Below are 18,790 nucleotides of genomic sequence, written 5' to 3' on the forward strand. Positions count from 1 at the left end.
TTGTGTTTGAATGCCAAGTTGCCAAGAGTATTGATTCAAAAAAGGAGTTTGCCTGTAGTAATTCAAGAAAAGTACTTCTCATGGAAGATCTTGGCCCCTCACCCAAGTCTTTGAGGACAAAGCTTTAAAGGATTTGGGACGTGTGTTTGATTCACAAGTTCTTCACTGTATTTTATTTATGCATCAAGTAAACTCAAGTGATTAATTTAATTTTCTTAGTATTCTCTTGGTGAGTTAGGAACTTAAAGTCCTCTTGCCTACCCTAAGAGGTAGGCTAAAGCTGGCACAGAGCTCTAGACTTGTTTCAAGAGATAGCGGCAACAATAAAATGAGTTAAGTTGGAAGCTGGGACTTAGACCTTTGGGTTGTATTCCCAGCCAACCAGGGATTTAAGGGGAAGTTGCACCGCACACTTCAACCATACTAAGGACATTTAAAATGCGAGTGTCCACATGTTAAAGTTCATTAACTTGTGCCCTCTTGAGCATCTCAAAGTTATACCACTTCAGGCGAGGGTTAACTCTAGGCCATGCTACCCAGGTTGTATTAGGGTCATTTCAGTCTGCACCATGGAGGCAAAACCAGTAGTTTGCAGTCTTCCAGCATCCCAGGATGCATCACTCCCAGTCCCCCCACTCCCCACCTTCAACCAGAGCAGGGATAGACTCCAGGTATCCTGCCTCCTAGCCATGCCCCTACTCACCACACTTCTAGCAACAAGAACAGTACTAACTCTTAACTTCCGACTAACGTTCTAACTTCAACACTGCTTAACACGCCGCAGGTTTAGTGTGGTCTAAGTGCAACGTGCATCTTCACTTACTGTGTCACCTCAAGCTAGCTGACTCCCATCTCCATGCAGACGGGACACAACCTAGCTATGATCGCTGCCCCTTTTGCAGGTGCTCCAAGCTCTAGTGTGGAAGACGGCTACCTGTTTGCTGCACTGAATAGGTCCAGGTGCATGACTAGGTCCTTTGGTTGTAGCCGTGTTGGTCTAAGGACATAGGCAGGCAAGGTTCTTTGAGTAGACTAGGTGCTCTGCACTTCTGCTTTGCTGAAAAGCCTTTGGCCACCCACTGACATGGATAAAATATGTGAGGGCAGTAGAAGTACCATTAGGAGAGACGGGACAGGTGTATCTTCATCCAACAGGCGCTCTAAACACTCTTGCCTTTTGTCAGGTACCGAGCAGCATTCCTACCACATATGGTTTCTATTTGGAGAAGGCAAATGAAGACACACATTAGTCATTCAAGCCCCAAGGTATCCTGTGACACTAAATGAAAAATTAGTAGTTAGGTGATGTCTCCTCAGGAGGCCTTTGATCCTGCTGCGACTATAATGAGACAAAGCGAATGAACACAAAGCGAGTCTTAGAGAAATGAGATACAGAATATCAAAAGGTCTTTTCCTAAACAGTCTGGAGTTGAATTAAATACACTTCCCCTGACTGCTGTTGTACAGCTCAACTTTCATCCCAGTGAGCTTTGTTTGGGTGTGAAAAATGCCAGGCAAACGGTGGCTGGATTGATTCATCATGTTTTCTAAACAGGGGCAAACAAAGCATGGCCAGGAGGACTGGCATGAAGCTAAAAACCTATACATTTGTATTGTGTCCAGAGAGAGTTCAGCCCAGCACATCTCTGTTGAGAGCACCTGGCCCAGACAAGCAGAGCTCAGCTGTGCCACAGCTTCCTATTGTACAACCACCCAGAGGAAATCACAGACTTACTCTGCACTCCTACAACAAAGCTGTGGGAAGGCACAAGGGTCTAACTGGGGAGAATCAGCTGTGGGATTTGAGGGCAGCGTAAACCAGGGTCATCCAAAAACTACAGTAGGGCAAAGCTGAGCAACACCAGCTGAGAGTCCAGCTCTGGTTTATGAAGCTCTTAGCTGTTCTTCAGGATCAAAGAACTACTGTCATTGCAAGAGATAGGAAACCTTGGATCTGCTAGCCCAAACATGGTACAGAGTGATGGAAAAAAGGGCTAAATACAATGTAAAATGTCTCTCTTTAATAGCCTGGGAATTGCATTTTCAGTTCTTACTTTAAAAGAAATCAAAACGTGAAGGGAAGGGGAGAGGAAGGGAAAAAAAAATACTGAAAATGTCATAGTGCATTTGTTTTGCAAAGTCCCATGTATGACCCCTGTTCGTTAGCAAACCTTCCAAAGCAGCGCATCAGTAGAAGCAACGAAGTCCAGGATTGGGAAGCTGTTAGATGTCGCCCACCTTTTCGTGGAGAGCAGAGCTGTGGGCACGTCCTGCAAGTTAACTGGCACAAACACTAAAATGACTGACGTTGTATTTGATACTTTAGAGCTATCCACTGAGCATACAGACTGTGAGCGTTTCACTGGATGAGACACAACCAAAAGCATGTCACCACCCATGCCAGAGCCCCAAACAATGGAAGACTTGGGAATTTGCACATTAAAATGCCTTTTACAGCTGGTTTTGCTCTCCTCCCCAGTGTCAAAGAGCTGTTGCTTTATCGGGTTTTTTTGGTCCATCAGCCACTGAGGAAAGAGAAAAAGGTCACTTGTTCATCTTTTGATCCAGACCAGGGGAAAAGTTAGAACGATTTTCCTGCTGCAGCCAACGGGCCAGAGAATCTCACGGGGTGAGATTGCAAAGGCTGCCGCATAGGCCTTTTCCCCAAGGGTTGAACCAGAATCTGTCGTCTCAAAGATGTGCGTGTGAGCAGTACAGATACGAGCCAAGCACAGATAGTCCTAACCCTGCCCACCCCCCACCCCACTCTCACACCTCCGACTCCAGGCTTGAGATTCGTCTCCAAGACCTGGCAGGGTAGGGGCTGTTCATTTGCTGGGCTGCCAATAGGTCCCTCTTCTCCATATTGACCATCTGGAGAAAGGCTGGTTCCACTCTGCTTCGACCTCTGCAGTCTCTGTATACATGGTCAAAATACATGGTCCTCCGGCTGTCCTCGTGGACCAAGTAGTCTCTGCTTCCAGGCGACCAGGGAGCCCGAGTGACGCACCCGGCACTGGAGTGTTCGCAGAGCAGGGGAGCCCCCTGGTAGAGCTGCCCCAAGCACACAGGCAGGTTGGTATAGGAGTTCATGTAGGCGTATTGTTTGTGCACCACCGTGGAAGAGGCCCGGTGCAGGCCTGCGGCATGCTGTAGGCACGCTTCCCTGTAGGAGGGCAGCCTGGCCGGCTGAGAATGGACGAGTCGCTGGCCCTCCCAGGACAGCCTGGGGTTTGCCTCGGTGCATTTCCTATTGCACACGTAGCTGGGCTGAAGGGCTTCAGCAGGATAGTGCTGAACACCGGGCATCGGCGTCTGCTTCAGAGTGGCTCTGGGAAAGAGGTCCGGTATGTCGCCTCGCACGGATGATTTGCCGTCGTGCCTCCGCAGGCCCAGGGAATGGCATTTCTCGTTCTGCTCCCAGGCAGAACGCAACAGGCTAGCTCTCCGGCCCAGCTTCTCCTCCCTCAGCAAAGAGAGATCTGCTGCTTCTGACTCTTTGCATGCTGGTGCTAAAGGTCTGCAAGTCCTATCTGCTTTTGGGAAGGGGTCATGGGTGCAAGAGGAAGGCAAGAAAGGGCTTTCCATGCCTTTCCTCTTCTCGGAAAGCAGCCTTGCAAAGGGGGTTGCTTCCCTGTGTCTGTCTTCCCTGTACCCCAGGGGAATGTTCTGGGGGAGGGTCTCCTTCCCGGCCCCCCTGACCCCTGAGCGCTTGTGCTCTTTGTAGATGTCTGGTGGAGGAAGCTCCCTTGGAGGCTTCCGTGGCGAGAGCGTCGTGCTCACGTGGTTCCCCAGCGGCACGTGGTTTCTACAGTCGGCTGGAGGGGTCGTCTTCACCAGGAGGTGGGGGAAGCTGCTCACGGTGGAACCTGGAAGAGCCTTATCCCCGGAGCAGCTTCCTCGAAACTTCAGGGGTTGCAGAAACTGAGGCTGCTTGGTTATCCCCCTCCATTTCTCACTGGCTGACAGCCGGGAGTCCACAAAGGACTGCTGAGGGGCAGGGAGGGGTTGGGGAACGGCCCTCTGGGCGTAGGCTTGCCCCAGCTTCTCTGCAGCTGCCACGTTGGAGGAGTTGATGGGCCTGTTCAACCCGCTGCTGTTCTGCACGACGAGCTGAGGGGTCCTGAGGGAGAACGTGGTCTGGAGGTTTTCGCTCCGGTTGGTCCAGTTCTCAATGGTGCGAGTGGCATTCTCCAGGGAGCTCCCAACACTGGCCGTCGATACCATGTCCTTGGCAGCCTGCAGCATCTTCAGCACGTTGGCCTGAGCTGAGTTAGCAGTGACGTCTGGTGTGTGAACGCGGACTGGGCTCTCCAAATTCTGGACTCCACTGAAACAGCTATAAATGCCCTGAGAGAGAGAGAGAGAGAGCAACAGAATGACCAGATCACCCCTGGGACCGTGCTCCGAGTGAAGCGGGGGGCAAAGAAGGGGATAAGCCAAAGCAATCCATTGCATACAAAGTTCACATTCACAAAGGAGAAAGCTGCTAAATGTGAATATCAGCCGGGAACCATCCCACGAATGGAGGCAAGCCTCACATCACAGCGCTCTGGGCCTTGACCACCCAATATAAGGTTCTGTATTTCAAGCATTTCCTCTTTTTCCAGTGGATTCATCCCTGAATGAGGACACCAGTCACCAGATGGACTTGAGGGCAGAGAACTTCCCACCCCACCTTCCTAGCCCCCAGGCACAGCCTCCTTCAAGTTCCACCTGCGTGGCCGGAGCCAGGATTTCATCTTTTCTTCTCATACCCCACCATCCTAGCTTGGTCTCATTCACTCACTCACTCTTGTTCATCACATGCAGCAAGGGGCTTATGGGAGAAATAAAATATATACACTGAAGTTAATGCCAATCAAGTTTTAGACAAATGCTTGGCTGGGCTGGTTGAGTCAGAGACAGTCCTGCCTTGAGCATGAGGCTGGACTACATGTGAACTCCTGTGATGCCTCCCAGGCCCGTGATTCCAAGTATGATCAACTCACACACCTTACGAAGGGCCTACCGGGGAGCTCCAGCACCCTCTCCCCTGACTCTGTTTAACTGGTGCAGGATGGTTTCTGTATTGACAAGTTTCCTGTGTATCCACTGTTGCATTCACCCCAAGTACTGAGAGAAGCAAGATGACTCAAGTCACCTGTATGGCTAAGTGAACCGCCAGGCTGGCGAGCGCATGCTACTTTAGGAACTGATGGTACCAGCTAGGGAGCGAAGCTTGCTCATTGTTCTTCTCCCTTCTAGATGTCTGCAGACTTGACTTTGGGTTTCTCCGGTAAGTGGCAGAATCTGCTCTTACCGTATTTCTTGTATATAACTCACACCCCAATTTCGGGGGGGGGGGGGGGGTGTAAAAAAAAAAAGATGTGCGTTTTATGTGAGATATTTCAGTATGCTGTGGATAAAGAAAAAACTAAAGGAAGTTCAAACTTAGAGTCTCAGAATCACAATAGCACATGCAAATATCTCACAAATTGTTAGAGAGAAGGTTCAGGCAGGACATCAGGACACATTACTTTGCAGTTAGGGCTGCCAAGCTCTGGAATAGGCTCCCAAGGGAGGTGGTGCACTCTCCTACCTTGGGGGTCTTCAAGAGGAGGCTGGACAGATATTTGGCTGGGGTGATATGACCGCAGCACCTGTTCCTGCCCAGGGCAGGGGGTCGGACCTGATGATCTGGTTAGGTCCCTTCCAACCCTAAGTACTAGGACACTATGACGCTATCCCCAGTGACCACTCTCAAGTGTTTCCAGTATGCTTGAGAGCAATGACAGGGAGTTCCCCTGAAGCAGCTTCACACACCTTTCTGGATTTGGAGTGTGTGAGCAAGACTGGGGCATATTTAAGAGTGCCCAGGAGTGCTGGGGACATGGTATAGATGTATCCTATAGGGACAGCTGCCACCCTCTGCCAGTTCCTGCCTCAAAAATGCCCCATACTTGATCTGGAAGGACTTCTCTAGGGGCAAAAAGAAAATCATCATGGCCTGCCCAGTCCATGGCTTCTTGCCAAGATGGTCCACAAGCAGAATGATCATAGAAATAGCTTTCATGTTGTAAATGAAGCAATGGGAGTGCACCTCTCCCCCAACCACTGAACAGCCATCAGGCACTAATTGCTTTCTGTTGCTACTGACCAGGACCACATTCTGGTCTGCATCCTAGGGGCAAAAGGCTCAACATCATGGTAAGAGAGGAAACCACTCTGCTTTTACTGCTGGGGGCACACTAGATCTTCCTGAATACCTCAGCTCCAGGGGGGATGCGAGTGGGACGTGATCATGGAACAGCGGTGTGTAAGGTGGGCAGGGGCTTAGGCACTTACCCTGCTGATGGCCAGGAGGAAGTCAAGTTTGTGCGACTTGGGGACCGAGTGTCGCAGTTTCCAGTACACCAGGTGTTCCCAAGCAAAGACCAGCAGGCTCAAACCCATGGCCACCAAGAGCATGTAGAAGACACCAGCCATGTTATCAATATCCAGCTTGCTGCTCATCACCTCGTTCTTCTCGTTCTGGCAGATGCCTGACAGCCACACGGTCTCCAGCTTCTGGGTTTCCCCTGGGAAACAGTTATGCACACAGGGACAGAGTGAAATCCTGGCAAGGCGCTTCCTGTGTCCCTGCAGCCAGCATCACCCTCCTGCCCCCTCCCTTCACAGCCTAATAGCTCTCTTGTTTCAGGACCGGGAGAAAAATCACTGTGTCCTGTAAGTGGTTATGAATGGGAGGAATTCACTGTATTTAGCCTTTCGGATCTCTCCCTTCGCTGTGCTTTCAATGGCTATACCAGTAACAGCCAGCTCTGGTGGCAGTGAGTACTGTACCAAGACATGTCATGTTTGCTCTGTGCGTGTGATCCCTCACCCCGAACCAAGAGCAGTATAGGCGTCTCAGCCCAGCACAAACAACCCCTGCTTCTCAGTGCTCCCAGCAGAGCTGTGGCACATGCAGCATGTTGGGGAACAGACATACCCGCTGATCCCCAGCCATAGAAGGGACTTGCTTATGCCTCCCCTTTCCCTTCTAAAAACCCTCCGCTTTCCTCCCCTCCTTTCTTCTATCCATCTCGCTCTTCCTCCATCCTGATAAGCCTCTTTTCTCCCCTCTCATCCTACCGATCTCTCCCTTCCCCCTCTAACACATTACACTTGACATTTTCTCAGCTCTCACTCAGTTAAATTTTACTCCCAAGCTCCCCATTGCCTTGCTTGCTCCCCCTCCCACCTTACATTTTGCACACAGATCACTTGAAGTCTCAAACCTACCAGAAGTGTTTTATTTCCTTTGAGAAGGAAGAGGGATTTCAGAGAGAATAACTCCCAGACACCAGACAGGAGAGACTGGGCCTGATTTAATGTTAACCACAAACAACCCAACAGAAAAGAACAGCTTTCTGAATCCTTGGTACTTTCTCTGACATGCAGCTCACCCGACAGAGCCTCTGCTTGACTACACAGAGTCCAGCACCAGGTTTTTCTAAGGCACTCAGAGAAAAGATACTCATCCTAAGTGATTTCCATGGGGCAGAGAGCCTGAAAACTTAGGGGTCAAGACTCTCAGCAGATGCAATTTCTGCTAGCCGAAGAGGGGCCCGCTATCTGGACAACTTTGTAATGCAAGTATTGGCTTGGAGGGGCTAAAGGATCCTCTCCTGGTTCTTAAGGATTTTATTTTTAAACAAAACAGCGGCAGCTTTGTATCACAGAGAGGAATGAGAGAGAGACAGAGAGAAAGAGAAGATGAAATAAGCAGGAGAAGATGAGAGATAGGCAACCCTCCTTTGTAATGGCTGATCCTTGTGATAACATTGTTGTCTCAGCTCTGCAGGGAACGAAGTGTGATAACATTGTTCTGTGACCTCTGGGAGGGATGAGCTGTAAGACCTTCACCAGGTAAGGGGTGGACCATTCCTGCTCCCCAGCTCCTGGCAGGGAAAGATACCCACCGTCTCCCAGGAACTGCAGAAGAGCCAAGTCGATCGCCCTCTTCCACCGGGAATCCTTCTGGAGGGCAATGCCATAGCCAGTGGTCGCAAAGACTTTCCCACTGCCGATGGTCACCAGCTTGCAGCCCTCATCCTTCCCAGCCATGTAATTCAGCACTGCAGCATCGTAGATAAAGGCATCCAGCTTCCTGGAAGCAAGGAGAGAGATCAGCACAAGGGCAGCACCCAGAGAGGCAGGAAAGAACTGGATACATCGGGGTAAAACTAGTAAAGGAGGAAAACGAACATCACTATTTCCAGGGCATTGGATACCCCAAATCTCAGACCTCCATGTTCCTTTCTACCCAAGGCAGGGCTGCTGAAATTTCAGGCAGTTTACTAGCTCTGCAGTCAACACCCCCAGGCTCAGCAGGAATTTGGGCTTCATATGCTCCCAAATTGGTGAAGACTGCCTTAAGCAAATCGCTTTGCTCCAAGTGAGATCTTCTAAAAGGCAATGACAGATCCCTTTGCACACCACTGAAATGTGGCCACTGCGGTAGCAAAATGCATCAGCTGCTTAACAACTCACAGCAATGCAATACAAATAGTTTAGGGACTAAATTGAAGGAACAGAAAAAACCAACCTGTTTCCTTTGGAAACTGAAGGGGGAATTAGACTGACAGAAAGCAATTGCCAGACCTGAAGTGCAGCAGGCTACTAGGGTTGATGAACAAGAATTGCCATGGGCTCACCAAGGGCTGCCAGGCATCAGGATCTCAAATCTGTCACCTCCTCTAAAAGATGGTGATGCCATGGTTGGGGTGGAAATGATCTACACAGGAGACACCCAGGTAGACTGGGGTTTCCTGCTCTCTGCAGTGGGAGTGCGGCTGTTCTCTCTCTGAGTTGCCACCCTTTGGAAAGGGCCATCCTGAAAGCCACAATCACTCGATGAGCTGGAGATCTTGCAACAAACTTCACTTCACCCTCCCAGGTCCCTAACATAAATGTGAATGTGGCATAAAGCCATCCCTCCTTCTTCAGGCAAAAGCTTGCCTGAGGTAGCAGAGAGCCGGAAAGGAAGCGTCTTGTCCGAGGAGCTGGAGGGGAGACGTACCCCATTTTGAGGCTGGTCAGGGCATCCTCCACCGAGCGCTGGTTGTATTTCACCATGTGCGTGTGCATGTCAGGGTAGTTGCTCCGAATATTCCTCTCTGTGCTGCCGTTGGGAACGGTGCCAAACCGGAAAGGCGGGTACTGCTCCTGGGGCCTCTGGAACTGGAAAGGGAAGCGCCACAAATCACAACCAGTTGCCTTGTCCACAGCAACCAGCACTGCCATCCAGGCGTCCTTTTGGACTTTCCTTTCAGCCCAATGTTAGAACAAGCCTGAGCCTGTATCCGGCCTCTTCTCCTTTCCTCCCCTTCCTATCTATTCCCACCCTGTCGCTATCCATCTAGGCTGGCTGAATAATGGGCTGACGTGTCCACAATGTGGTTCTCGCTTTGTTAACATCTATATGACAGTGTTCAAATCTGCAGGTCTTGACAAGCCTGAGTCAGGGCCCACACTTGTGTCCCTTCTTCTCAATTCTCACTCCCAGCCTCATGAAACAGGGCTCTCATACACGCGCCCCTGCCCGCCCGCCCCAGTCACTTCCCATCTCTTTGTCTATCCTCCCCCACTTGCACTGTCCCTCCACTTCAGACAGTTTAAACTACCCTGTGGTAAACAGCCCTTTACTCCTCCTGACAATGCAATGGTTGAGATAAGAGGTCTTCTCCATCTCACGCTGCTGGGATAATGGTAGCAGAACTCCATTATTTATATAGGGCCAGATTCTGCTCTACACTGCAGGTGCCGAAGTGGACTTAAGTGACTAGACGTGATCCTGTTCCACCCTACTCGCATCCCAGGAAAGCCGCCAGTGAAAAAACTAAATGTGTCATTCCTCTGCTCACTGCTTTTCGTGACTTAGTCGTGAGACTCAGATGAAGACGAGTTACAAAAGTAGGCACGTTCCTGTTTTTCAAGGACTCAAGCAGAGTAGGACAGGATCACATTTAGGCAGCCAAGTCTACTTTGGTTTCCAAAAGGTAAAACAGGATCTGGCCCACAGCATGTTTCACCCACAGATCTCAAGCCGCTTTCCAAAGGTTCCCATTTTGCAGATCGAGGAAACCAAGGCACAGAGCACCTCATCATAGTCAGTGCTGGAGCTGGGGCTCAAACCCACACCTCCTGACCACTAGTCATGTAAGCATTGTCTGTTGAGCCCTACGGCCTCTCATGGAGGGGCAGGACAGCACTGCCAGAGTTCAAGGCGGTGCCAGCTTCTCAAACTCTGCTTCCCATCAAAGGCAATTCTGTTCAGAAAGGTGCTCCTAGCTGATGACCAGCCCATGCCGTGTACTCAAGAGGGAGCACACGGAAGATACACCACATCAGAGTCTCCCACCACAGTATGGGAATGACTCCTTTTGACTATCCATGGGTGATAGTGGGAGGAAAGAGCCCAGCAATCCTGTTCTGCATAAGAGCCTGGTGCCTTCCTCGCTCTGCTCCCTGGTTCCCTCTACTAGCTTTTCACTTTTTGCTCTCCACCCTGGCTACTTCTGCGGATTCTCCTTTTCAGCAATGAGATCTGTTCACCGTTAGGTCGAAAGAGTTCAACATCCTCCAATCTGTGTTCCCCTTCCTCGCCTTTACCCCAACTCCTCCTGGATGAGTGGCTAGGTCTACCCACAGTCCCTTCTCCTATCAATGCACCTTATGACCCATACAGAGCAGGGTAAGTATACAACCCATGGAGCATACCACCACCATCTCCAGCTGCTAGGCTCACTGTACCAGAGATGTAATGACTGGAGTAATGGGAGAGAGTCAGGATGAGCAGTAACAGAGCTTTGATGGATTCAGCACATGGTTCTTTGTGGCTGGTATCAGAGAGTCCCATGCTACAGAAGCCCGACTTGATCAGGTTAGTTCAGAAGGCGAAGCAGGTCTGCTCTTTTCAGTCAAGACTAACCCCATCCCTTGACCCTAACCTGTGTACTCCACATGGCCTACTCTGCCCAGCCATGCATGCACTCCCAGACTGCATTTGTTCGCCCGGAGCCCGCCTCACCTTCTTATCGCTCAGCCCAGAGACAGTGTCGATGTATTGCTCCTGGATCATAAATGCCGCCAGGTTAGCTGTGTAGCTGGCTAGGAATATCACAGCAAAGAAAGCCCAGATGAGCACCATAATCTTACTGGTGGTGCCTTTTGGATTCTCGATGGGCACCGAGTTATTGAAGACCAGTGCCCAGAGCAGCCAGATAGATTTGCCAATGGTGAAGGAGGGGCCACCGGACTCTGGAAGGAGAAAAGTGGCTGTGAGCAACTCGAAACAGCTCGGATAAACTCGGTGCAGTTCTTCAACCTCAGGTATCCCTGTTTGTGTCTCATGGAAAATGAACAGGGGCAACACCTCCTCTCATGGGTGTTAGCCTGGAGCTTTTGATAAAAGAAGGATTTCCACTCCTACTACTGTTTTTTTTTTCAATGTCTAATTTTCCTGCCAAGTGGAAACCGTCCCATCCCCCCTGAAAAAGATATAGGCAAGGAGCAGCTTTGGGGGAAGGTTATTTTCAATTAATCTCTTTTTTTCCTTCTCTTCTGGCATTTGTTGATGAGAGGGATGGAGAGGTCTGAAACCCAGACCTCACCAGTGCTGCAAACCCTTGCAGTCACCTGCTTCGTGCTTCAGAGATGCTCAAATGAGTGTGTCAGAGGCTCTAGGTACTAAAGATACATTGGCTTTACAGAATGCAGCCAGTAAAAGCCACCCGTTTCCCTAGGACTGAAATACCTCGGGGTCATATCCCACGGGTCTCTCTCAACAGCACGACCTCCAAGCTGGTCCAGGTATGCTGTCTCTTAAAACATCATCTTACCCTAACATCTAATCTGTCGTGGGCATTTCTATATCACCAGTTACTGCAGCTGCCAGGCACTGAGCTTTATGAAACACTTGGTAGAGATTCTTCAGCCATCGCTTGGTTCCAACATCCTGGTAGGAAATCTGGAACAAAATCCTGCCAGAACAACGCAGGTGGCCCTGTTTCATTGGCTAGGCCATTTCTGGGCTGTGAAGGGAATAGATCTGGGCCCTGCCAGACCTGTTTCAGGGTAGGATCCAAGACTGAATTTCAGCACAGAGAGACATGGAGACCTCCTAACCAGCTGCTTCTTTGACCTCACTTCCTGAAACAGCCCAATAGTTTGCTTGTAGTTAGGGCAAGTAGAATGGAAATGCATTTCCCTGTCCCGCCACTACAGGGTCATGTACCAGAAAATTAAACAAGGGGGAAAGAAAGGCAGACAAAACCAGGACTATTCGAACCCAGAGCAAACGAACAGGCGGTAGCATGAGAAGCAGCACGGCTGGTTCTGCCTGGCCGGGTTTGGCTGGAGTCTTTGTTCGCTTGGAAAATGAAAGCTAAAAATAGGTTGCATAGTCTGTGCTGTGGGCTCTAAGCTGTTGTTTCCTGGAAGATAACAGCTTCCATCTCGCTCCCCTTTCCTCCCTGTGCCTGATCTCTGGCTGACTGGCAAAATACCTACAGGAAATGCTGAGAAACCGCCCAGGTTCCCTGAACCTGGAGCGAGGCAGGGGTGCAGGGCAGTGATGCCCAGGTGGGGAGCAGAGAGGTCATTGCCAGTGTATGAAAAGTAGAATAAGGGCACAGCAGGATGGATAAGCCTTAATGAATTTAATCGGAGACAGGCCTGTTGCTCCGCAAAGCAACAGAGAGAAACCTTCTCCCCCAGCCGGCAAGGATGCAGAAGCTCTCAGCCAAACCAGAGGAGCAGGCAGGACACAAATCCACCAGCACACTGATCTGGTCTGATGGTGACGGCTGTGGATACAAATGGTTTGGGAGGAACTGGGTTCACCCACTGTGCACTGCCATAATACCAGTTGACCCTGAACCAGCTTAAGGAATCTCTTCTAGCTTCATAGATTCATAGACATTAGGGCTGGAAGGGACCTCAGGAGATCATCGAGTCCAGCCCCTGCCCCAGGGGCGGGTAGTCAGCTGGGGTCAAAGGATCCCAGCAAGATAAGATGCGATAGTCTAAGGGTGCGGTTACAGGTTACCTGGAAAACATTTTACATCTGTTCTGACTTTACGATGGCACAACATCCCCGGCTTCAGAGCAGTCACAGGTTAAATCTTAATGCCATCTCAGACCTGCACAACTGTGATTCCCACTAAAAGGTCCGGTAAGCAGGGGCATGGACAAGACCCAGGACTGTACCTCTCCTCTGGAGGGCTGGGGAGCGGGGAAGGTGGCATATAACTCTGTATGCTGTAGCTTCCCTCTGGGGCAGAGGAAAAGCCAGGCAGAGCTGCAGGTGGGAGGGAAAAAAGTCTTGAACAGGCAGGGGGAAAAAGTAGAGAAAAAAGAGCAGGGGGAAAAAAAGAATAATAATAAAAGATAACACGGGACTAAAATCTTGCCTGTTTCACTGAACAGGGATTGAGTCGGGGGGAGCTGGGTTAGCAGAGCTGAGACCCGGCATGCTTGCGGCATGCATGGTCTGCTCCCCGGGACACGAGAGGAGCGATTGCTTGGAGCCAGCACCATCCCCCTTCCTGGGAACAGGGCAGTGTTTAGGATCACTGAATGCTTGTCCACAGGGCAAAGGAGTGGGAATGATACATCCTGGGATGCTGGAGGTATGAAAATATCTTTTTTTTTTTTCTTTCCCCTCCCTGAATGGACTACCAATGCCCAGGAACAACCTGGGTAAAACAGATCAAAAATAACAAGATGGGCATAAAACTTTAAAAGGTTTAGAGGGTACTGAGCACAGGTTAACACCCTTTCATGGGTGAATGTTCCCATTTTAAGTGCTCTTAGGACAGTTTAAAGGTAACCTGTAATGCCACCCTAACAGAGCCATGGCAAGAGACTGTGGAAGACTGAGTGAATACACGTGCATGTGTTTGTGGGGAAAGAGGGCAACTGTGGTGGCTTTCCAGTTCCTTATATTGATATTAGAGAAAACACTGGAGAAACCACCAGCTGGAGATGAAACCATGACCAAGAGATGGCTCCCTCCCTCAAGGAGGGACACCGAGGTTTGGGAGTGGCCCTGCGTGGAGTGGGGAGAGGGACACCTGTTATGCGGTGCACCCCTTTCCCTACCCCCTGCGCAACAACGTGTGCGCACAGCCCCTTTGAGTGACTTACTTTTGCCACTAGTTAGGTTCTGGTTGTAGCCGACGGGGCTGAAATATTCAAACACGAAGACGGTGACGGCAACCACAGTGAGACACATCACAAACATCATCACCCACACTGCTGGACTGTAGGGCTCTGGAAGGCAAGGAAGAGTCAATCAGTGCTGGGTTGTGCTGCCCCGGTCCCACGGATTTGTGTGCACGTGGCTGTAAGGCTTAAGCAAGTATAGGACACCAGCCCCCTCGCACTGGCTAATACGGCAGGACCCAAACTTTGAGCCTCAGAGAAACATCTCCCTTAAACCACATGCCCTATAACAGCAGTTTCTCAACCTTTTTTAGACTCAAGGCACCCCTTGTTAGACTTGAGGCCTCCTCGGAAAGTGCCACCTCTTCGTTTTTACTCGCTTTTTGACTATGGAAAAATAACAGAGCAACTCTTCTCTTACAAAGAACTCAATGGCCGCAACAGGTCAGAACATTTTTAACACTATAGTGATTCCTATTTGAAACCTCTGGGTTTATCTTGTGAACTATGTTTGCACCCTTAACAGTGCTAACACTGCGTGCACCTCATGGCACCCTTGAAAGGATCTCAATGCACTCCAGAGTGCCATGGCACCCTGGTTGGGAATCACTGCTCTGTAAAGACAGACTTGGAGCCAGCACCATCCCCCTTCACAGCAGTGTTCAGGATCGCATTCCCAGTACAAGATGCACCCATCCTTCATTATGGAGCCCCTACCCTTTGCTTTACACTGAAAGATGCCCTATTCCTATGGTGTGTCATTGCCTATACATTCTTCCTAAATACATTTCTCTCTTGCCCCATGTCAGTGAAATCAGAGCTGGAAATGGAAAGAAGCAGAGACACCCCATTCACAAGAAGAGCTGAAGTCAGACCTGATGAAAGCACCCAGAAGTTAGCAAGCAGGGGTCAGTGGGGAGAGAAGAAAGAGATGTGAAAAGTGGTCTTGAAAAAATTTACCAACCCAAACATCGCATCTACTTGCCTGACCAAATCCTAACGGTGATGGCAGGAAACCTGAGGCATTATTCACATATCAAAACATGTTACAAGTAATACCGACCCTAGGCAAACAGATTACTACAGTACCTAGGAGCCACTATCAAGGACCAGACATTCATTGTACCAAGTGCTGTACAAAGAAAGCAAGAAGGTGGTCCCTGACCCTGGCTGAGGAAGAACAGAACTGTAAGGTTAAGGTTACAAGTGGGTGCTTATTCAAATATATCCTGAATCATGAACAAATGCTTATTTGAATACATCTGTTACAGAAGTGACCGCCTTTACACTGTTTGGGGTCATTTTCTAAGAGCGAGTGAGTTTCCCGATGAGAAATCACAAGCATTCACACTAGGAACTGCATCCTAAGAGTTACTTTTTCTCAGTCAGGAAATAGAAACCTATCCTGTGCCCGAGACATCCAGGCAAAACAGCTTGGGGAGCAACTGCTTGCAGTAAATCACTCAAACGCCAACTGCAAACTGAGAATTATTAGTGGCAGAAATTATTCAGCAAATAAATTCCAGAAAAATGGGATGTAGCGATGGAAAAAAAAAATCACCAGCAGTAAAAAAAAAAAAGAGGTGCAATAAAGCAGATATATTCATCATCGACTAAGCTGAGGGAGGGATTTACCAAGAGTAAACCTGCACTGTGACAGCCTGTAGCTTTAATCTACCTAATTTAGGTAAGAATCACAGTGAAGGTGTGGCAGTGGGGGGGCTGTGATGCCGGTCAGCTGTCCAGGTGAGCATCAGGGTACCCATGGCTTTGCAGAGCCTGTATTGAAGCTAACGGTGCTACAGTCTTGCTGTTACCTAACTAGATTAAAGCTCTCCAAGCTGTGATCACACCTTCCTATTGCACTCAGGGCTCACCCAGTGAGAGACAGCAATAGAGAGGAGCAGAGAGGGAGAGAATAGGGTATGAAGAACCAAGACAGGCACAAAAGGAGGGAAGGAGATGCCAAGAGAGGGACAGAGATGAAAAGGGAGATGGACAGCCGTGGAAAAGGGAGGCAAGAAGAGACGCAAACAGCACGAGGCGTTGAGGGCAGAGAGAGACCAAGCAGAAGAGACGGTGGCAGTTGTTGGGTGACAGCAGCAGACACATGGAGTGATAGAGCTCCGTCGTTAAAGGGCAGGCTGAAGGATGGGATTAATTCAGGCCCTCAAAATACAGCAACCAAGGCCCATTTGTCAGCGTGTCCTTCCCTGTCAGGCAGGAGAGAAACTTTATCTGATGGCATCAGATGCCTTTCATTAGCATGTCGAGGGAGATGGGAGACCAAGGGAGGACACACAGCACCGGTGGGACAAAACGAGCGGGGAACCTTGACCCTGGCTCTTCTTGGGCAGAACTTCCCTGCTCGTATTTCCTGTGCCAGGAGGAGATCATCATGCCCAAGGTGGCAAGGCCCAAATCTGGAGAAAGCAGAGAAACCGTTAAACCCCAGAGGCCTGGCAGGATGCAAGTAACTGGACTCAGCAAGGGTTGCTCCTATGGCGTGGGGGAAGTTTCCAAAGTAAGGTGGTGGGACACACCTTTCTGAAGAGGACTAAAGCCAGGGTGGTCCTATCTCCTGTGACCCTGGACTCAGCCCTGATGTCAGGGGACTGGCCCATCTAGATCCCAGTTATCTGCCCTCCCCTCCACTGGCTCGGGGAGTCTGGCTGCACATTTAACCTGCAGTACCAGAACACAGAAGGCAGAAAACTCTGAAGCCGAAGAAACGATAACAGCTTTTGGCAGCAACATCTTGGGTTTGTGCACAGGTTACAGAAACCTTCAAGGACCATATGTGCCTATACCAACCTGTAAGCAAGCATATCTAGCCTGGACAAGCTCACGAATATACACAGACCAACAGATGTGCTTACATAATACAGGCAGTCCTCGACTTACAGTGTTTCGACTTACGGTGATTCACACTTGTGGTGCTCTGCCATTTGCACCCTTGTTATTACTTACGGCGCTAGATCCTCGCACTTAGGGCACTACAGGGACATTTACAATGAGAAAGAGGGCAGCAAAACAACATCCCTGGACCAGTTTCTCAAAAAACCATCAAGTGCCCCTAAGTCTCCTCAAAATCTCCCCAAAGAAGCTCTTCTGAATTCCATGACCCTGATGAAGGTGTTCCTTCACCTCCTGATTCAATAAAATGTTATGTGATTAGTTGCTGTATTGCCCTGTTTAGCTGATGTATATACAGTACACTTTAGAAAGCTTTATGCTGTACGGTGTATATCATTTATAGTTGATTAAATAGTTGATTTAAATATGATGTTTATGGTCATTTCTGTAAAAAAGTTGGGCATCAGGCCCTTGGTCAGGAACATAATGCCCTATTATAACATTGTTTCAATGGGAAAAATCAAATTCAACTTGCATCATTGTTGCCTTTTCCAGGAAGGCAACCCCCCATGAGTAGGAGGACTGCCTGTACAGTACTGCATATGCCATTTCTCTCCCACACACGTGTACACTTACACATGCACACACAGACATACATGTACACCTACATAGAACAATTTACACAGGCAAATGCATTCACCTACATACTCACACACACAAAGGAGACCTTCATGGATGAACCATGCAGCATATACTACAAATGTATGCTCATGCACATAGAGACAGGCTGTCAAGCTTGCACACGCACCAATGAAAGTACAAGGGCGATATATACTCCCAGAAATGCTCATTCACAAGGACTACAGGACTTTCCAACACAACGCATGCAACACGCAACGCACGTTCATCCACATATGCACTTAGGTGTGTATATATGCAGAAGCTTTGCATCCACCTATATGGACCTGTTCATGTGACGGGCACTGCAAACATGCTTGTCCTCAAACAAGCGCAGATAGGCAGCATGCACTGCTAAGGAAACTCAAAGTGACGGGTACTCACACAAAGCATAAGCCTCCAGACTAGCATGCGTGCCCAGGCACGTGCATAGTCACACACGCTTCCTGCATAGTTAAACATTCAGGTTTTCCCCCCACCCTGCAAGGAAATACTTAGAACCATTTATTCGAATGTTGTTATTAAAATGTGCAAGAGGCAAAGAGTGGGTTTACGAACATCCCGAGGAATAATCTCAGTCCAGCCGGTCCCAAATTCAATTCATTGAAAAGAACCATTGCATAACTGGTTTCTTTTTGTGTCTTAGACTTTCTGCAGATCTGGCAGCGAGTGAAAGAAAACGACAGTCTTTGTTTCACTGCAGGAAAGAGGGGAGGGGGCCACGGGAGCCCTGCCTGCCCTCCAGTGTTGTCAGAGATGCTGATGTGGTGTCTGTATCCTCACCTGACAATGGGTACATTGCTTCCACTCAGCTGAATTCACGCATCCCATCCCTCATGCCACGCTGCCTCAGGTTGGCCTTGTCCTTAAAGCAGTGGCCAGAGATTCAAGAGACCTGCGTTAAGCTCCCAGCTCTGCACAAAGCCCCCATGTGACCTTCCTATCTCTGTGCCCATCTGTAACGTGAGAATAACAGCGGTTCCTTGCTCCCATCCTTTGTCTGCCTTGTTGCTTTAGATCTGTAAGCATTTTGGGATGGGGGCTATATCCAACCCACTGGGCC

At 49.5% G+C, this 18,790-nt stretch overlaps 1 protein-coding gene across 1 annotated transcript in view; it reads right to left on the reverse strand.

Annotated features, from left to right (window-relative positions):
- Positions 1-2,001: 2,001 nt before the first annotated feature.
- Positions 2,002-18,790, reverse strand: part of GRIN2C (glutamate ionotropic receptor NMDA type subunit 2C) — a 48,747-nt gene continuing 31,958 nt past the window's right edge. The window contains exons 8-13 of the mRNA XM_014601787.3: positions 14,176-14,301; positions 11,057-11,286; positions 9,047-9,207; positions 7,947-8,134; positions 6,328-6,560; positions 2,002-4,350 (exon numbers count right to left, since the gene is read on the reverse strand). Of these exons, the coding sequence (XP_014457273.2) occupies positions 2,770-4,350; positions 6,328-6,560; positions 7,947-8,134; positions 9,047-9,207; positions 11,057-11,286; positions 14,176-14,301 (2,519 nt within the window). The 3' untranslated portion in view covers positions 2,002-2,769. The remainder of the gene's footprint in view (positions 4,351-6,327; positions 6,561-7,946; positions 8,135-9,046; positions 9,208-11,056; positions 11,287-14,175; positions 14,302-18,790) is intronic.

Source organism: Alligator mississippiensis, chromosome 8 (genome assembly GCF_030867095.1).
Source record: "Alligator mississippiensis isolate rAllMis1 chromosome 8, rAllMis1, whole genome shotgun sequence".
In the NCBI taxonomy this organism is placed as follows: domain Eukaryota; kingdom Metazoa; phylum Chordata; order Crocodylia; family Alligatoridae; genus Alligator; species Alligator mississippiensis.